The following is an 18778-nucleotide window of genomic DNA, read 5'->3' on the forward strand; positions in this document are numbered from 1 at the left end:
ATAATTCAGCATTATTACACCTTTCTATGTACATGTTTACAGAGCAGATTTCAGAATAAAAGCCTGGATGAAAAATATATATATATATAAAGTAAATGGCTTGCATACAATCATAATCGATATTTTTCTCCTCTGTACAACATATTTTTTACAATTTATGAACATTTGTGCGTCCGCTGCAGAATTGTTTCTTTCTATTTCTGTGTCAAGCAGCTTCACAATTATTTTTTCTTTGATTTATTCACATAATGTGGTTACGTGTAACTAGTTACTCTGAAATATATCTAATGCGGCAATATTCAAGGGCGTTAAATTATAAATTATTCCTCCAAGTGATTTCTCTTTTTGAAATCTGCTCTGCAGCCACCAAAGAACACACATGTTCGATGCACCTTTTATACATTTATACAGGTATATAGGTGATGCGCTGTCGGGGGGAAATAGTTATTTTCTCTGCAGGACAGTTATGCCATTTGGACAGTATCCAAATTGCCCCGGACAAAACGTTGGCTTCAGAAAAACCTACTCGTTTGAATGATTGCTCAGGAGGGGACATTTTCTCGAAAACATGAACATCTTTCCTTATCCCCCAGAAGAGCGTCTCTGCACGTCCTCAAATAGACACCACAGTCACACCGCCGCTGCTGCCAGACCCCTTGTCACCCGTCGCCTGGTCCTCCAAGACCAGGTTGTGCTCGGCGACGTGGTTGAGTCGCCGGGACGTGTTCTTATCCAGGCTGTTGAGAGAAATGGGCTCGAGCGTCGTCTGTACGTTGTTGGCGGGCAGCACCGAGTTCCCCTGCAGCCGGTGCGAGTATGTTTTCCTCTGCTGCCCCTCCGCCGCGCACAGGCTGAACTTGAACACGGCCTGGAAGCCTCGGCGGAAATTCTCGTTGAAGAACCCGTAGATGATGGGGTTGACGCTGCTGTTGAAGAAAGCCAGCCAGTGGGCAAAGGGGTAGATGTAAATGTTGATGATTCTGTACTGCTGCTCGGTCAGGCTGGTGTAGTCGCTCAACATCATGATGGTCCACAGAGGGAGCCAGGATAGGATGAAAAGCAGCGCAACGATCAGGAGCATCTTGATCGCCCGCTGCTTCTTCTTCGACACGGAGTGGCGGTTCTCGTGGCCCGGCTTCACCGCCGTCGGTACCGTCGTTTTGAAAAGCGTGATGCCGATCCGGGCGTACATGATCACGATGAGCGACAGGGGAGCAAGGTAGATGTTTGCGAACAGGACGGTGGTGTAGATCTTCCTCATCTCCTGGTTGGGCCAGTTCTCCCTGCACCAATAAAACGGGTTTGTTTTGTTGTCGTAGCCCAGCATCACCCGGATGTTCTGCGCCTTGGTCACTTGAAGCATCACGCCAGAGGGACACATGATGGCTATGGCCAGAACCCAGATAATGACTATGATCATGGAGGCCGTGGATATGGTCAGCTTTTGCTTGAATGGGTAGACAATGCACCTGAATCTGCAAAAAAGAAAAAAGGATTGGATACACAAAGGAAATGGATTCAGAGGATTACAAATACATTACATTACATTTCATTTAGCTGAAGCTTTTATCCAAAGCGACTTACAATAAGTGCAATTCCACCAGGAGTACAAACTCAGAACAACAAGAATCAAGAAAATACAATTTCAATAAAGTTAAACTACAAAGTGCTATCAGTAAGTGCCATCTAAGTGCTACTAAAGTGCTACTACGGTGCTACCTTCCTTATTCAAGGTGTAGTCGCGACGGAAAATGTAGAGACTTTCTGCTGTCCTGATGTCAATGGGGAGCTCATTCCACCCTTGAGGAGCCAGGACAGTAAACAGTTGTGACTTTGTTGAGTGTTTAGCTCGCAGTGACGGAGCTACAAGCCGATTGGCAGAAGCCGAGCTCTTTTAGAGTTCTGTGTAAATCTTCTTTGAGATTGGCGTGGGGCAAAAAAATTCAAGATATTTGTATTGAGATCAATTTGAAATGTTTTTTTACATGACCACATGAGTCTACTGTACATTTTGATATATGTGCGAATCGGCTTATAGAGGTGTGCTCTGTGTACTCCTATCTGGATCAGCAGCAGCGGTTCCCCTGCAGCCTGTGATGGCCGAGCCAGCGGCAACCTGAGAGAGTGTCAGGTGACCTCTCCTCCTAATTTCATAGATGACTTTATGATTCACCGAATCTGGAAAAACTCTCCTCCTGAGGAGACGCAGGAAAATGTATCCTTGTCTACTTTGTGATCCTTCTGTAAACATTCTAGCGCTGCAGCTATCGAGTAATTTAGTAATTCAGTATTCTGTTGATCATTCCATTGATTGATTAACAAATACTTTTGCTTTATTTATGTCAAATATGATGCAAAAGAGAAAATATGACGGACCAACTAATTGATTAAAATGCAACATTCTTATTGCCAAAATAGTAATGAATTATACTTTCCGTCGAGGTATTTAAGTTTCAGATTGTATTCTGGGCTCAGACTAATATAGTGTTTAACAAACCAGTGTAAACTTCTAAATGTCATCCTTCTATGACCTTGTTGTTGTCATCTATAGTGCTTATTTGTATAAAGCCACACAATTCAAATGATAAGGAAATGAAAGATTTGATTACAACTGGCCTTAGTATTAGTAGTTTGAATGATGTACTACATGCTGCTTAGAGCTAGTGGCAAATAGGTCACGAATCCCTTCCAATGTATATTATAATGTTGCTGTGAAAACATCACCTTCAAACAACTGTGTAGATTCAAGTGCCAGAAGCCTTTTTAATCTTGCATCTGGGATTGTTGTTGTTCTGCCTCAGTCATCCCAACAAAGTTTATTTTAAATAACGGTATGATTGCAATAAAGTCCCGTCCGAATAGATACGGTATCCGGCTCGTCTGTGCATGAATACACTGGCCAGACAGGGGAGCCTCTTATCCTTAATCTTTATGTGGCTGATGGACACGGGAAGTGACTTTGACTTTTGGCCGTCAAAACATGTCAAACTCTGTCCTTCCCAGAGGCGCAAACGCTCTCCGGGGATTTCAAGCATCACCGTGTCTGAGGAACTGGGCGGTGATGAAATACCAGCTCTGTCGTTTCGCCAGCTTGCAGAGCGCTGCAGCTCCCCTGGATGTGAGATTCCTCCGATGGTCTATCAAGTGATTAAGCAGGATTAAGAGCCAGCTGGTGTCATCTCCATAAACGGCAATTTGGAAATTCAGCGTGATCATTCAGGAGAGGACAAAAGGCAGATAAAGGTGACGATGCTGTGCGATCCTTGATAAGTGATGGAAAACAATGGAAAGGGACAAAGAAAAAGTGTTTTTGCGATTGACTTTAATTTGATGTTCATTTGATGCAGATCTGCAGTCCTTTTGTAGATTAAAACCTAGAAAATGTAATATTTGAATTATGAATATATATATATGTATATATATATATATATTGCTAACACAAAGTGAAGAAACCCGTGCTTCGGGTAATTCAAGACTGTTACTTAAGGAAGCATTCAGAATTGTCCGTTTGCATTTATTCAGACTTGATTTTCCTTTTTCTGGAGCTTTCGACCACATCCTCCATTGGCTGAAGAAGGCTGTGGGATGCACAGATGAAAGCTCCGTGATAAAAGCAATGAGAAAACCTTTTTATGTGGTCAGAAAAGAAAAGAAACTGATTGTTCAGCCTTTGCGGAGGTCAGTGTTCCTCGAGTGGTTTCTGGTTTTGTCACTTTTTTTGGATGCAAATGTGAAACCAAAACCAAAATGCAAGGGTGAAAATGTGAGACGAAAAAAAACCTGTGACATGAACTGTTATATTACTGCAGCAGCAGCAGCAGCAGCAGTAAAACACAGCCACAGTACCTGTCAACAGCAATAGCAACCAGAGTGAAGACGGATGCTGACACGGAGATCCCTTGAACCATGCCGCTCATTTTGCAGACCAGGCTCCCAAAAGGCCATCCTGTTGACAGGGAAGATGCATTCAGCTGATTAACGGCGATAACAGCACAATAGGATGGAACAGCAGTTTGTGTATGAACTCATACAGGGGAGCTGAGGGGGGTGAGGGGGGCATAATACCACAATACCATATATTTAAGTGTAGCCCATCTCATCGTGGGCTGACTCAAAAATACATCATCAGCGTAAACTCTGGCTTCTGTAACCCCCTGATCATTGTGCTGTTGGCTTAAGCATGTACTGGATAATAAGATGGTGAAGGTAACAATTAACTGAAATGTCAGCTCTTTGTTTCTTATTTCCAACTTTTTTTCTTTCTGTCTTTCTTTAAGGAATATGCAGCACTTTGTTCCTTTTGTATTCAATTGATGTGCATTGTTTCTTTTGTCAAAAAACTGACACCTCCATGTTCAACAGAGCCAGACAAATGTCTCGTTAGTGGAGGCAGAAAAGACTAATTACCACTCCCTCCGGCTCTGATGGATCTAGAGCTGCCTACCGACCGCATGTCTTGTATCACAACCCACAGGGATAGTCCATTTCTGCCTTTTTCTACGAAGACTAATACTTTCAATTATACGCATTAGACTCGTGTTCATCCTTGGTTTTTCATACTAATACAACTCACAGAGAGTGATTAAAACTGCCCAGAACCTCATAGTTGCCCATCTGCCGATGGTCAGTGGTATTGATGACAAGGGGGGGCCTGCGAAAAGCATGAAGGATATTAAAAGAAAATAGCCAGCGAGCCACAACATGGTCACCCTGTTGCCATCTGCCAAGAGATGCAGAAGTATCAGCTGCCGTACCACCAGACTCCTTTCCTCTGCCTGTGAGACTCCTAAACCTCAACCTCAACATTATATAGTTATAGTGCACAAGGACGATAAATGAAACTGTGACCCTAGTATTTATTGTGCGGAAGCGGAAGTGTGATAATGCAGTTCCGAGATCCACGCTAGCCTTAAATGGCTTTTGGGTGACATTGTCGCTTTCATCTCCTCGTGTGATGTTTCTTTTTTTTACGTGGTTGACAAATCACAAAGGGGCCAATGAGCATTGATGCAAATGACCCCTCCGAAAAAAACCTCCATTATGACCCATTAAATTATTATGCGCCCGTAAACATCCAAACGTTGCAGAAGATGAAAGCTTTCTTTGAGAGGCAACGGCAGATTGCTCGTTAACAAGGCACTCTGAGGACCACCGAGAGGCCTGTCAGACACACTACTGACGCACATAATGCCCCGAGTAAGTGATCTGTCGTCTCGGGTTCTCTTCAACAACGTGGACCGTGAACACATACCGAGGCATAGGGACACACGCACTAAAAAGTTGAGAAAATGTATTTTTCCCAGCTAATACTCGTCCCCCCGAGTGTGCAGCTGAACGTCAGACGGCCAACAGCGTTTGACGGCTGTCATCACTCGGGCTGCCACGAGCCGTCGATCAAATTACAAGTACAAGTATAGCGGTCGGCAGCGGGTTCCGTCATCGATTAGCTGGATCTGTGCTGTTATGCGCGGCTGCCGCTGGGCCAAGCTGGCAGGAAGCCGGCCGAGGCTGCGCTTTGTGATGTGACGAGTTCCAGGAAGTGACGGTGTTATTTTCAAAAAGTATCAAAAGTAAAAGTTGTCATAATGCAGAATGGCTCATTTCAGAATATGCATGCATGTGTGTTCACATTAATTCTGCCGCTGGTGAAAGGTGGGGTTGATTTTAATGTGATATATTGCTCGGTACTTTAATCTAAAAGTATATCATCTTTTTTTTAAATTATTAATCTGAATCCTCAAAGTAAAATGATAATTAAAGCTGTCAAATAAATGTAGTGGAGTAAAATGTATGTTCCTCTAAGATGTTGGGAAATGGAAATGCAAATATATTTCCCTTTTATTCTCAGTGCATTGCTACATCCCCAACATCAATTTATTATTATTTTTCCAGCAAAGAAGATATGATTTTTTTAAATTATATTTAATTTGATTAATAATCAATTAATCAAAGACATTATAACCAGATTAATTAGAAATCAAAAAAGCCATTGGGTGCAGTCCTTGTGATCTCGAAGTCAGCCTTGGATGTGATGAGATCTGCTCTTTCCTGTGACTTTCTGCAAAACTTGACTCAATTTGACCCTCGCAGGCACCACTTCTTCTCGTACTACCACTCTGCTGAGATGTGAGAAGTGCAGCTCTGACTGCTGTGCTTCCGGCAGTCTCTCCCTTCGCAGCAAAAGAGGAGTTTTTTTATTTATGGTGGGCTATTCTTGTCACGCGCTGTATTACATGACCCTATTCATTTTTGCGAATCAAATTGAGCTGGATGTCAAAAACATTGGAAGTGCATTTCACTCAAACAAGCAATTCAATCAAGAAAGTCTTGTTTCAGAGGTTGACAATGATTTAATACAATTGCATATATTTGAATAGTGCAAATTCGTTGGCTATCTGCGAAGGCAGAATCCCCCATGGAGTCCAGACACTGGTGGTGGTGAAGAAGGGAGTTGCTGTAACCCGAAGATGAATGATGAGCATGGCTGAATGCTGACTGGAGGTGCCTGGGGTGGAGGAGGGTCGCATCGGTTTGAGTTGAAATGACAACTGACAGCAGAAGAGAGGATAACCTATTTTAAAAGTTTGACAACAACGCTGTGATCGTGTCACGGTCCCTGCTGGGCCTCTCTACCCTCCTAGTATCCTGCCGGTTTCCCTTCTATTGTGTTTCCCTTTGGTCCCCCGTGTGTGTGTGTGTGTGTGTGTGTGTGTGTGTGTGTGTGTGTGTGCGCGTGTGTGTGCATGCGTGGCCTTCCCTTCCCCCTCCTGCTGCCAATTAACCTGCACACATACTGTATAACCCATTCCCTCATCAAGCCCCACAGCATATCTACCTCAGTTCTCCCGCCACTCCTCGCCAGATGGTCAGTTCACATTCTTGGTGAATGCCACGGTCACGTTGAGTCCCAGCAATCGCTTATGTAACCTGTGCTTTCTCCAGCCTCAGTCTCACTGCTTCCCTCGGAACCCCTCCTGACCACTGCCTTGCCGACCCAACCGGCCACCAGCCCCCCCCTCTGGTTCTGTTTGAATAAAGATAATTGTGTACTACTCCTGCTCCGTGTTCTTGCTCTTGGGTCCAGCCTCGCACAACCATGACATATTGGCTTGAATGAACCGGAGTGTAAGGAGTGTCTTCCTTACTGAACTTACGCTTGAGCTTCATTTGAAAGCAACTTCGCTGGAACACTGCAAGTGCTTATTTTCTCTGTTTCTTTCAGTGCACTTTTGCATGAGAATACAGTGTAAAGTAGCAAAGTGGGCAGAGCTGCAGGTTACAGAAAGTTTTTTTCTTCTTTTTTTCGATTGTTCAATTGCATTTGAAAATACTCTGTTTGGCACAAACTAAATTTTCGGCAAGTACATAGAGGAGCCAAGATTGGCACAATACTGCCGATCAGCATGCACTGTGTGTGCACAGTTGTACTTTAAAATCAGAGCCACCCAACTTAAGTAGAAATATATTTTAGATGTATTCCTCGCGAGTTACAAAGTTAGTTACAAAAATCCCACTGCTTCAGGAAATGCTTTCCACTTCTCTCCGAATCTTTCAGATTGGGGTTTTTTCCTGCACTGACGAGCTCCGGCACGGACACGTGCTGTCTTTTTTTTAATTTGAGTCATGACGAGCGGTTGAGTCGGCCACCGGTCCTTTGGCATCACCAACAGGCTGGATTATGGCGACTGGAATTATTTAGTTGAAGGTTAGAAACGTTTAAAGGCGTTTCAGTGTTTAGTATTTTGAGTCACTTGAGGCTCGACAGGGGAAGAAAGGGCACAACTGTAACTTTGAGAGATTCAGCGATAAAGCCATTGAGCCATATCGGCCGACTCAAATTTTTTCAGTGGCGGGCCGTGGATTTTCTACCTGCGCATTCAGTCGGAGTCAGCTGAAAGAAAACAAAGAAAACATACAAAAGAAACATCTCTATGAAGGTCTCTTAGAGGCCACTTTGTAAAGCATGCATTATTGATGTTATTATGTTTTTTAGAATCTGGTGATCAAAGGTCACTGTGACCTTGGCCATAACTCAAGCATTCATATGCTAAATATGACAATTGTGTCTAACAAGATAAAATGATGAAGTGATGACATATGGTTCAGACATATTTATAAACTGTAACTTGATTGGTTGGCATACACTCATGATTCACGTTTCTCCCACAGAGAATTCAATGTTGTGCTCAGTGGGGGAGATTTCAGCTCTCGCCCACTAATCTGTTTCTGAACCAGTTCAGATATGAACAAGCATGCTGGCACTGTACTGTAGCTTTTACTGAAACCATTTCCATGTTCACACGTGCGGATCATAGTGCGAGTTCACTGCACACCTCAGAAGACACCGTTTCCTTGCAGGTGAAAACACACTCAAACGTAAATGGTGATACTATTAACACGAAGCAGATGTCGTTCACTGGCGTCGTCTTGCTCTCTGCCAGAGATTTTTTTTTTAGAAAACAACGCATAATTTGAAATGTGATTATCGAATGCAAAGCCAATAAGCTTTCATTCTTGTTAACTTGTAGCTGCAAGCTGTCCGTAATATTTCAGGATTTCATTCTGAGTTTGTGTCATTGCAGCAGGGAATTTAATCACGCCGAGCAATTTGCCAACTGGATTTCCTCAAACTCAATGTCAAGGTCTGATAAGTTCCTGATTCAGACAATAATGAATGATTACTCTGTTTTTGGCTGCTCTTGTTAAGAGGCAATATGTGTAATATCCTTTGTAGTATGTGCGATGATAATAGTACCCACTACAACAACAATCTCTGGAGGTGAATACGGCAATTTAGTTGAGCCACAGTCACTGTAATCACCGCTAATGCTTCTGTTATTTCATTTACATTCTCATGGATAACAGACGAGACATTCTTGCAGGCTTTATTTTGTTGGCATTTTCAAGCCGACGCTCCACATTGGGTAAGTATATTGTCGTCTCCGAAAAAACTTTGGTCTGTATTTTAATCAGTTGAGCGGACACTTGGATCCTGCTGAATTATTATGTCATTTATTAGGGCCCGAGCACCGACAAAAGCAAAAGACACTGGTACTCCAGGGCGAAAAGGTGTGAGAACCCGTTCATCACTGCTTGCAGCTTAAATTTTGTCTGAAAAGATTAAGTAATTTCGGCATGTGTAGACAGCCTGTAGTATATGAAGAATCTGAACTGTGAGCCACAGACAATTGACCCTGTGAGGTTTGTATCATCCAGAGCAAACTGCCAACTCCAGTCGGCACAATGTGTGAAAAGCCCTGGTCTGATTCCTCCATGACAAATCACTACTTCAACTCCTCTGAGCCTACGTCCCTTTTGATCACTTCAGGCTGTTAGGAAGGAAAACAATGCTTGAGGTTCATGCTGTGTGGGATAGCCACACCGCCTCCGAATACTTCTTGTTATTCTGTAATGAGGAAAGTCTAAACTGAAAAACAAAGGCAGCCCTGCAGGGAATGGAATAGCATGGGTGGTAAGGGATTAGGGAACAAGGTTATTCAAAGGATCGACAGGGCTCGTGGCCCTTTTGAAGCTCTGATGCGTCATGACGCACCAAAAAGATGAATGTTGGTTGGAGGAAAGATGGATGGACTACTTTGCCGTCTAGATCTTTTCACACAGTGGGGCAGAATTATGTAATAAATAGACATGACGGGGGCAACAGTGGAAAATTAAACGGTTTAATCTCTAGGAAATCTTGGACTCGGCTCATCAGGCGTAGCTCTACTTTGTCAAACTTGGCTTTATCTCTTCAAAACTGTCAAAACAACCATGAATCTCAGTTTCAGTCTGGAGAAAACAAAACATGGACGTTTGGTGAGGGCTCCTTCTGCATCTGACCGAAGCACCAAAGCTGTCACCGTTCATCTCCACACCCTCCTCTCTCTACTCACTCTACTTGTCAGTCACTCCCTCCTCATTAGTCTAACTCCCTTCAGCTGTTCACTCACCTGCCTCTGAGCATTAATCAAGCCCATATATAGACTCCTGCCTCCCAGACACACCTTGCCAGATTGTTCTTTGGTTTTCCATGCCAGACTCTGCAGCACTCTTTCCCGGCCTGATCTCCTGTAACCGACCATGCATGCCACTGTTCAACCCGCTAGCCTGACTCCCGGTAAACCCACCAGCCTTTTGATCCTGGCTCTGTTCTACTCAACCTGATGTTTCCGGAGGTTTGATATAAAAGTCAAAGATTACTGGAATATTATGTTTTGCATAGGGATGGGTGGACAAAGCCTTGTGAAGCATTGAGGCTTTCTAGCTATTTGTACCGAAAAGGATTCGGAGCGTCGGGGCTTCACTTTGAAGAACAGCGACATCTGGTGGCCGACTGGAATTAAAGCAGCCGTTTAACAGTGTGATCGAAACACTAGCACAAACATCTCAATGTTTCAATCTCACATTTCTGCAGTAAAAGTCAATGAAAGCTGCGTGTTCATTCATGGATTTGATGTTACATACGATGTTGCTGTCGTTTTTTACATTGCAATAAAACTAAATGCAGGTCAATAATATGAAAGGACGTGTTCGTGATGGGATTCGATCCTCTCCCCACAGAACAGCAGAGATTGATTTGCATGCACGTAACCTACTACACTATAGAGACATTTATAATAGAGCATGTTTTTGTATATTTTTTACAGCCCTAAAGTTTTATGCCAACACATTTATAAATAATATTTGTCCTTTATAGCTTATATTAGTGAGGTAGGATTTCATAGAAGTGGCAGTGGAAAGTCCTTGTGAAAACATGGGCATGGTGAAAGTGGCAGTGTTTTGTGCAATATTGAATTTTTAACCCACATTGTTAATTGACACTGAGGCATCATATGTAGCAGTTAGGTGCCAACACGCTCAAGCTGTCAAACGTATCAAACCAATGAAACGCTTCGTGAGGCACCAGTGACGTTCGAAGCTTTCGGACGTCACCAGTCACGTGACAGTTATCATTTGATACAAGCCCCGACACTTTGCACCAACACACGGCGGTTCATTAGACTGACACAAGCTTCGGAGCTCTGGTTTCGTTTGCCCAGCTCTAGTTTAGCATTTGGGTCCATATACAACCGGTTACAAAAAGCTCCCTTGAGCGTCTGTATGAGACGCACCAGGCTTCCAACCAACTCCAATGTAAACCCACCCTCGTTATTAGGAGACAGCCAGACCAACATCTGTAGTATAAAGAGCGAGAGTCTGCACAGGATTGGCGGGATAAACAAACACAGAGCTTACAACCAGGAGACAGCTGTTCGTGTCCCATGTGAGACCAAGTCAATGTGGACTTTACTTTTTGTTGCAAAACTGACAAGCTGTCTCCAACACGTCCAAAACTGTTGCTGGACGGGCACCTAGTGCATCATAGTTTGCAGCTTAGTGCCACCGACACTGTGTCGTTACATGCATACACTACTGCTCAAATTGCAATATATTGGATCTCACTAATCCTCAATGTGCATCTCCAGAGATTTGTAGGAGAGTTCTGGTCCAGACTGGCACCGCTGATTACAGATGTTTGTGGATAAAATGTTGTAACATGTTCGCGTAGCATCTTAGCACGACTGGGGAGGGATGGGTTGTGGCTCAGTGGTAGAGCACGGTCGTCCTTCAATCAAAGTTAGTCCTCATGGGCAGGTGGTACCTTGCATGGTTGCCCCTGCCACCAGTATATGAATGGGTGAATGATGACATAGTGTGAGAGCACTTTAAGTGGTCGGATGACTAGGAAAGTGCTATACAAGTACAGTCCATTTACCACTTAGGGGTAAACTGTGACTGAGGCTAACAGTAATTAAGTAATTCATCCATGAGGTAACCTGTTGGAGAAGTTTAACTTTTGACCTATTTGTGGCAATCAAAAGTCCTCATCCTGAGTTGAACTTGAATGTCTTTACCAAACGTGATGGCAAAGAGTCCATCCAGTAGTTGTTGAGACATTTCCCTCAAAATGTCAGCCAATAGATGTCAGTGGCAATAGAGGAAAAGTCAGGTGATCACCAAAGTCATTAGGATTCATCGTCTGGATACCATGAATGTCTTCACCAGATTTCATGTAAATTCCCCTAAAGCTGTTGAGATGGATTACAATTTTTTAAGTAATTTGTCATGAGATTAAACGTTGTAAATATTATGACCTGTTGATGGCACTGGATTACACGGCGCATCCTCTGGAGACCATGAATGTCTCTTTTCAATTTCACAGCCATCCACTGCAAAATGTTTTGACTATATTTAAGCCTGCAAAGTGTTGAAACAACTTCATGTCTGACGACAAAAGCTCGACTAAAAGAATCCTTGTTTTGACACAAGTTAAACACAACGGGACCCCAATGAAAGTCTCAATGGACTGTGCTGCTCACCTGTAATAATGTTGTCGATAAGTGTTGTGGGCATGCAGAAGATCCCAACCAGGAGGTCACTCACAGCGAGGTTTAAGATGAACAGATTGGTGACAGTCCGCATGTTTTTGCTCCTCAGCACGATGAAACACACAACTCCATTTCCCACCATGCACACGAGGAAGATCAGCATGTAGGACACGATGAAGATGGCCGCTGTGGGCGGCTGATGCAGGTAAAATCTAACATAGGTGATGTTGCTCCTGGGTACGACGGACTCCAGCGAGGAGTTGTAAAACGTCCAGTTGTCAGACGGTTGAGTCAAGTTGTTCTCAGGTCCTTCGTTCATTGTAAACCTGCAAAGTGAGAGATGGCTTCATGGTGAATCAGTTTACTTTAAGAACATTTTTCTGCAATCACGCTGAGGGGAAAAAAAAAGGACACCATCGACAAAATGCTTAGTGTGTGATTTATGTATATTCAGGTTAAATGACCTGCATGGAACAAAGCAGAGGCGATAAAAGTATATTAAAGCTTGAGCCTGCATTTAGATGTTTGGTTGTTTTGCCACTCGAGGCGATGAAAACAAGTGGAACAAAACGGACATTATTATAACTGTGCCAGGTTCATTTTGGCAAATGCGTCAACAAATAGTTTTAGCTGTTTGTACAAATGCAGGGGAGCAACATTAGTGAGTCATGTTTGTGTCCAGCTGATGAATTTAAAATCCAACTCGTACTTTCTTTCAGCTCTAGTTTGGCCAACGGCAACTTCTCTCTTGAGCCGCTTTATTCTCCTCCGTATTTACTTTGTAGTTCCTAACTTTGTCAATTTGCTGCATACATCTGAGCTGGAAGTGTAGAGTGGCTTTATCGGAGCACTGAAAAAACGCTTGCTGCTGAAACTGAATTGAGTGATTTAGAATGCAAGGCTAAACTATAATAAGGTCGAGGGCAGGGAAAAACAAAGAAATAACTGAGCCAAAATAGGCTAAAATACTCTGTAAAGCTGAGGAGAGCGGCAGAGTTGGGAGACAAGTTGACATGGGTAAACCCTTTGACATCACATGTTGCCATTGCTAACATTAGAATTTAAGCAACTCAAATATTCATCGTCGTGCAGCTGGTTCTAGTTCCAGTACACGTACAGCGTAGTCCCAACATATCCATTTATATGCAGAGTGTGCACAGAGTGCATAATTCATCGTGTTACCAGAGCTGACATGGAAATCAAACACAGCGTCACCTCCTCGCACAAGTCTTCACTGTAAAAGTAACGTGTGTCTCAGAACATTGGCAACACCAAATGTTAAGCGGTCAAAAACCCGTTAAGGTTGCCGACAATTTGACATGTTCTTTAATGGCGTGTTCGGAGGACCTTTTCTGGCAGATCATGCTAGAGTGGCTGCTTGACAAGCGGAGGACGGGGTGGGGGGCTAGAGAGTTAAGTGTTTAGAGGACTGACTTCAGCAAAATGAGGCATGAAATGGTTCAACCTTTTGTACTTTAATGATGAATCTCAGGAAAAGAGCAACGATTGAGATGAAGCATCGCGCTCTCTGCTCTAAAACATCAATCTGTGAAAATCAGTGCTCACTATGTTTCAACACTGAGGGGCTACTTACCGGCCGCCCTCAGCAACTGACACTTAAGTTTGTGATTCGGAATTCCCTATAAATGACTTTGAGAGAGAGAGGTTATTGCGAAATACTTTTTTGTATATAGCCTGATAATAGAATGTTTCATTCCTAAAATCTTGGCAAATTGGCTGTACTGACAGTATTTTCTGATGTATGGAGTATTGTCCCTAAAGACCATAGACTCTAATGTCAACAAAATGAAACAAGAATTTTGAACCTGGCTTCATCCAATGTTAGATTCTGTTTTAGAAATGTATGTAAATTGCACACATTTATGCACATATTTAATAAGATAATAATAATAATTTACATATTCAATCACAACACTGTCTTAATGTAAGTAACCAGCTGGGGAAGTTTCATGGTGATATTTGCTGTTTGTTGGGATAAACTAATTTCCCAACGTTACCTTGAGCTTTGGTAACTTTTGTCTATTTGTGACATGTTATCAAAACCCTCACCACATTACATTAATCCGTTGCAGCTGAACTACTCCTGTTCATAATGTTTCCTTTTGCTTTAATGACTGTTCATATTCATGTTTCCATGCTATGACTCAGAGCCCATTAAGTGACTAAAGATAGACCTTCTACATTCTTTTATCAGATTGTTTTAACTGGGTTTCTGTTCACTGGAATTATTTGTATGCACCTTCAAGCAGTCAAATTGTGTAGAAACATCTCAATTAAAGACTCAAACTTAAGTCTACAATTCCTTTGAGTAACACGACTACAACTGTGGTAGTATTAATGTATGTTACGCAAATAGTAAAATTATATGTTATGGCATCGGGATCTCAACGCTCCACTGTCATGGAAACCTCCATTTCACAAAAATGATGATGGTGTCATCATATTATATGACATCTAGTTGAGCCAAGAAATGCTCATAAGAGTCACAAAACGCACCTTATTAGGAAATATTTAGGTTGAGCCCAAAGGTGCATGTATACACACACTGACAAGGAAGGTTTATAAAAGAAATGTAAATAGTAAAAAGAAAAAGGCCATTTCACGGTATTGTGTTCACTGGAAACTGACACATTGAGAGGAACAAAAAAAGGACTGTTGTTCTAAAGTGGAGAACAACATGCATGCAGCATCCCTTTCCCTGAACGGCAGGTGGTTAAAATTGGATTTGAGGAACGTTGAGTACTCAACAGCAAATACGTAGAGTTGAGATGTGCTTCATTCAGAGAAGTGTTGGGGTCATGAATCCTGTTTATTATGTCTAAATTATTACTGTGTGTGATCGTGATTGGATATTATTCATGTTAAATAATACATTTTATTTGTATGGCGCTTTAAAATGTACTTAAAGGCACTTTTACATGGTAAAAAAGCAATGGCAATATAATATAAACACGGCTGATAGATGACAGGTCTTTATATGTGGGTGGGTGATGGGGATGTGGTGGTGGTGGTGGGTGGGTGATGGGGATGTGGTGGTGGTGGTGGGTGGGTGATGGAGATGTAAAGCTGGGTGTCGTCAGCATAGCGGTGGAAATGGAGACCGTGATGTTGCCGTCGGCGAGCAAAAGTATGCATATATGACAATATTGGATCGTGAGTGTGATAAAAATGTCTCCACGATCTGCTATTACAGAAAGATGGTGCACATTCTATCAGTTGCCGCCAAGTGCTTTCTCCTGTACGACTAAATGATAAGAGCAGCTGTTCAATCTACAGATTACCCCACCCCCCCAAACATTGGCATCGAGACACAGACAGTGCAGATAACGTTGTTGGAATCCATTACAACCGGGCAGTGAGCGGTGGTGAACACTGACGTGGGCTTTTATGTGGAGTGAGCACTGCGCCAGACTCCCTTTAAAAAATGAAAGCAGTTAACACACCAGTTGTAATTTTGTTTGAATGGAAACTAAACTCCTGGCATTTGCTCCCAGTGTTCTTCACCATTGTTTTGGAAGAGGAGAAGAATGGGTTTAACAGGCCAACGAGCTTTAAAAGTGACATATTTTATTCCTTCAACACATGCTGTGTGGCGGATCAAATTACAGCCGATGTGAAGGTAGTTCCTTGAACAAACTTTAAAATGTAATACCTGAGAATGGATTTTGGAGCCAGGGAATCTAGATTTTGAAAGCTCTGTGATGTGCCATGCTAAGATTGAATGACTTACTTATCCAAGTGCAGCTGTGTCGTAGTGGTTTATGTGGGATGTTGTGTATCTGAGACTGTGTGTAATAATCAATACTGTTTTAAAGGAGGCCTGAAGAGAAAGTAGATCCAGTGGCTCAAATTGTAAACTTTTTTTCTCTCTGGAACTCCAAAGAAACTTGCTTCATCTCGCGGGAAACAAGTTCTGTTGTTGGTTTTTCTATGTTATTTGCTTTCTCCTGGAAACTCATGTGGACAATAGTCATACTGAGCAGATGTAAATGTAGCATAAAGCAATGTCCAATATAACATAAATAAGTGTGTACCTCTACATGAAAATATCGAGGTTGAAGTCACTCTAAGGTGCACCCACACGACAAACGATGTTTTTGTTGTATTTACTTTGTTCCATTGTAGTTACAAAGTGGGAGGAGCCATGTTCTTGTGATTGTCATCCTGCTTTATCAGGACCCACGTGGGGGAAATCAAATTCCGGTGAATAACGGCAGTTTAACACTTCTTTTCTTTTTTTTTTTTTTTATATATATTTTATTAGAGAATGTGCACAATATAGCGACAGGGATCAGCGAACAAGTATTATTTTTTTTAGTGTGTGTTGTTCTGTTTGCAGTAGTACTGCATAAAGTAACAGGAAGGTAGAGCAAATAGACAACGTAAAGTGAAAAATTAGAAGAAATACAACTAATAAATAAAAAATTAAACAATTGAAAATAAGGAAAAATAACACTTCTGATCATTATTAATAATACTGCAAGATAATAAGATCGCAAACCACATGACATGTTATAAATAATGAGGGAGAGGTCGGCTGAGAAGAGACTGAACAAAAGCCCCCGACAAGGTGCATTATTATTATTATTATTAATATTACTTTTAAATGGAGTGAATGACCTGACTAAGTACAGAGAGTTGTACAGGCCGAGCAGTTTGTGTGTGTGATTTGCATAAATAGGTTACACACACATGGCCTCATATCAATATCAAGATCAATTATAAGATTGCTGCTTCCTGGACAGATCTCACGATAAAATCACATTTGCTTTCACACCAACGAACCCCACCAGACTCTTTATAACACCCTTTTAAAGTGGTCTCGGTTTGCTTGTTGGTCCGCTCCAGGGTTTGATTGACAGCTTTCACACCATTCCATATATGAACTGCCCTAACCAGGCGATGTGATCTGAGTGCGTTTTCAATCCAAAAAAAGGCTTTTATATGCTATGTTATATGAAGTGTGTTCATCACACGTCAGATTACTGCAATATGCAGAAATATTGCGCTCTAGCTGACCAATATCTTAGAATGCAAACAATGAAATGGTCCACAGAAACCATGTTCTGCAAAATATCACATTTATGACATTTTATGTTTTTGTAGACATCAAATGACCTGTGCAGAATAAACCCTTGTGGGACTCTGTCAGCTAAACCTCATTGACTAACCATCACAGCCTGTTCCTTCATGGTCATGAGCAGAGCCGCACGCCTGAGAGACTTCGCCTCAGACTCATGTTGAATAAATCTCAAAATCAAAGAAAAAGATGCTTCTCTCAGCCTTGTTATGTCATGATGTCATCAGGCGACTTCAGTCTAATACATATGCAGTATGGCTCACAGCAGCCAACAGGGGCTTTAAGCGTACACCTTTGATAGATAAAACAAGTGCAAGCTTCAAATACACTTCAAACTCTTCTGCAAAAAAAAGGATAAATCAGCAGGGAAATTCCAGAACATGCAGCTCCACCAGCCCACCGTCTTCATCCCATTTCACCTCGCAGTTTCTTTATTTTAAGCTGCAGTGTGGTTAGGTTTGATATTTCAGTGCATTTGTCTTTGCTGCATATAAGAAAATAAGCCACTACAATTACAACATCCATGAGTCTTCTTTTTTTTTTTCAGAGCTTCAATGTGCACCTTGAAAACAAATCAGCATGTAACATAATGGAGGTCAGAGGCCATAAGCCAGAGGATGTTTAGATGCATATACATAAACTACAATCTGACTCAAGTTCGAGACGTACTGTATGTTTTACTAAAAAACATGAGATGAGTAATTCACAATGTTCTAGCCCCCAATAATCGATATGAGCTGCCTCTGATTTTGCGCACAAAACAGTCATTTTATTGATTTACTTATATGAGCAGCAGACTCGCGCCTTTGAATGCCAACATTGCGCGCGCGTATGGCAGTCGCCGCACTGGTGGGAAAATGCACGGTTTCCTGCAGGGCTGCTTTCGCTCCGATTGTTCTGCCCTGTTTTGGGGGCTTTGCGCGTCAGATCTCGGCACAGGATGCAAACTTGACGGAGCTGACTGTGCACAAAAACGCGCATGGCTGACCAGTCCTGGACAAAGAGGTCTCAGTGTGGAGTTCAGGGCACTGTCCTGGACAGAGAGAGAGCGGGACGAGCACGCACCTTAACACGCGAGTTACTGGCCTGAAAGCTCCGCGCCGTTGATGCGCTATGATTACGAGCTGTGGCTGCACTGAGTCCGATTCCAACTTCAAAAAAGAAAATTATTCTTTTCTTCAATGAATTTCATCGATGAATGTATGCACTGTGTGGACACAGCAAATAAAGCAACAACAACACAACTTACCTTTTTGTTTATTCCAAATCAAGCTGCTGGTGACTGACTGCGTGCTCCATGGGAAAGAAA

At 42.4% G+C, this 18778-nt stretch overlaps 1 protein-coding gene across 1 annotated transcript; it reads right to left on the reverse strand.

The window, feature by feature from the left end:
- Positions 1 to 613: 613 nt before the first annotated feature.
- npffr2a (neuropeptide FF receptor 2a) lies at positions 614 to 12690 on the reverse strand (the record flags this gene model as incomplete). The annotated part of the gene is made up of 3 exons (XM_079222475.1): positions 12360 to 12690; positions 3847 to 3946; positions 614 to 1475 (listed from the first exon to the last, which is right to left on the reverse strand). Exons 1-3 carry the CDS (start codon positions 12685 to 12687, stop codon positions 614 to 616), a joined length of 1290 nt encoding a protein of 429 aa, XP_079078601.1. The 5' UTR covers positions 12688 to 12690.
- Between the last annotated feature and the right edge of the window lie 6088 nt (positions 12691 to 18778).

This window comes from Taurulus bubalis, assembly GCF_910589615.1.
Source record: "Taurulus bubalis genome assembly, chromosome: 8".
Lineage (NCBI taxonomy): Eukaryota > Metazoa > Chordata > Actinopteri > Perciformes > Cottidae > Taurulus > Taurulus bubalis.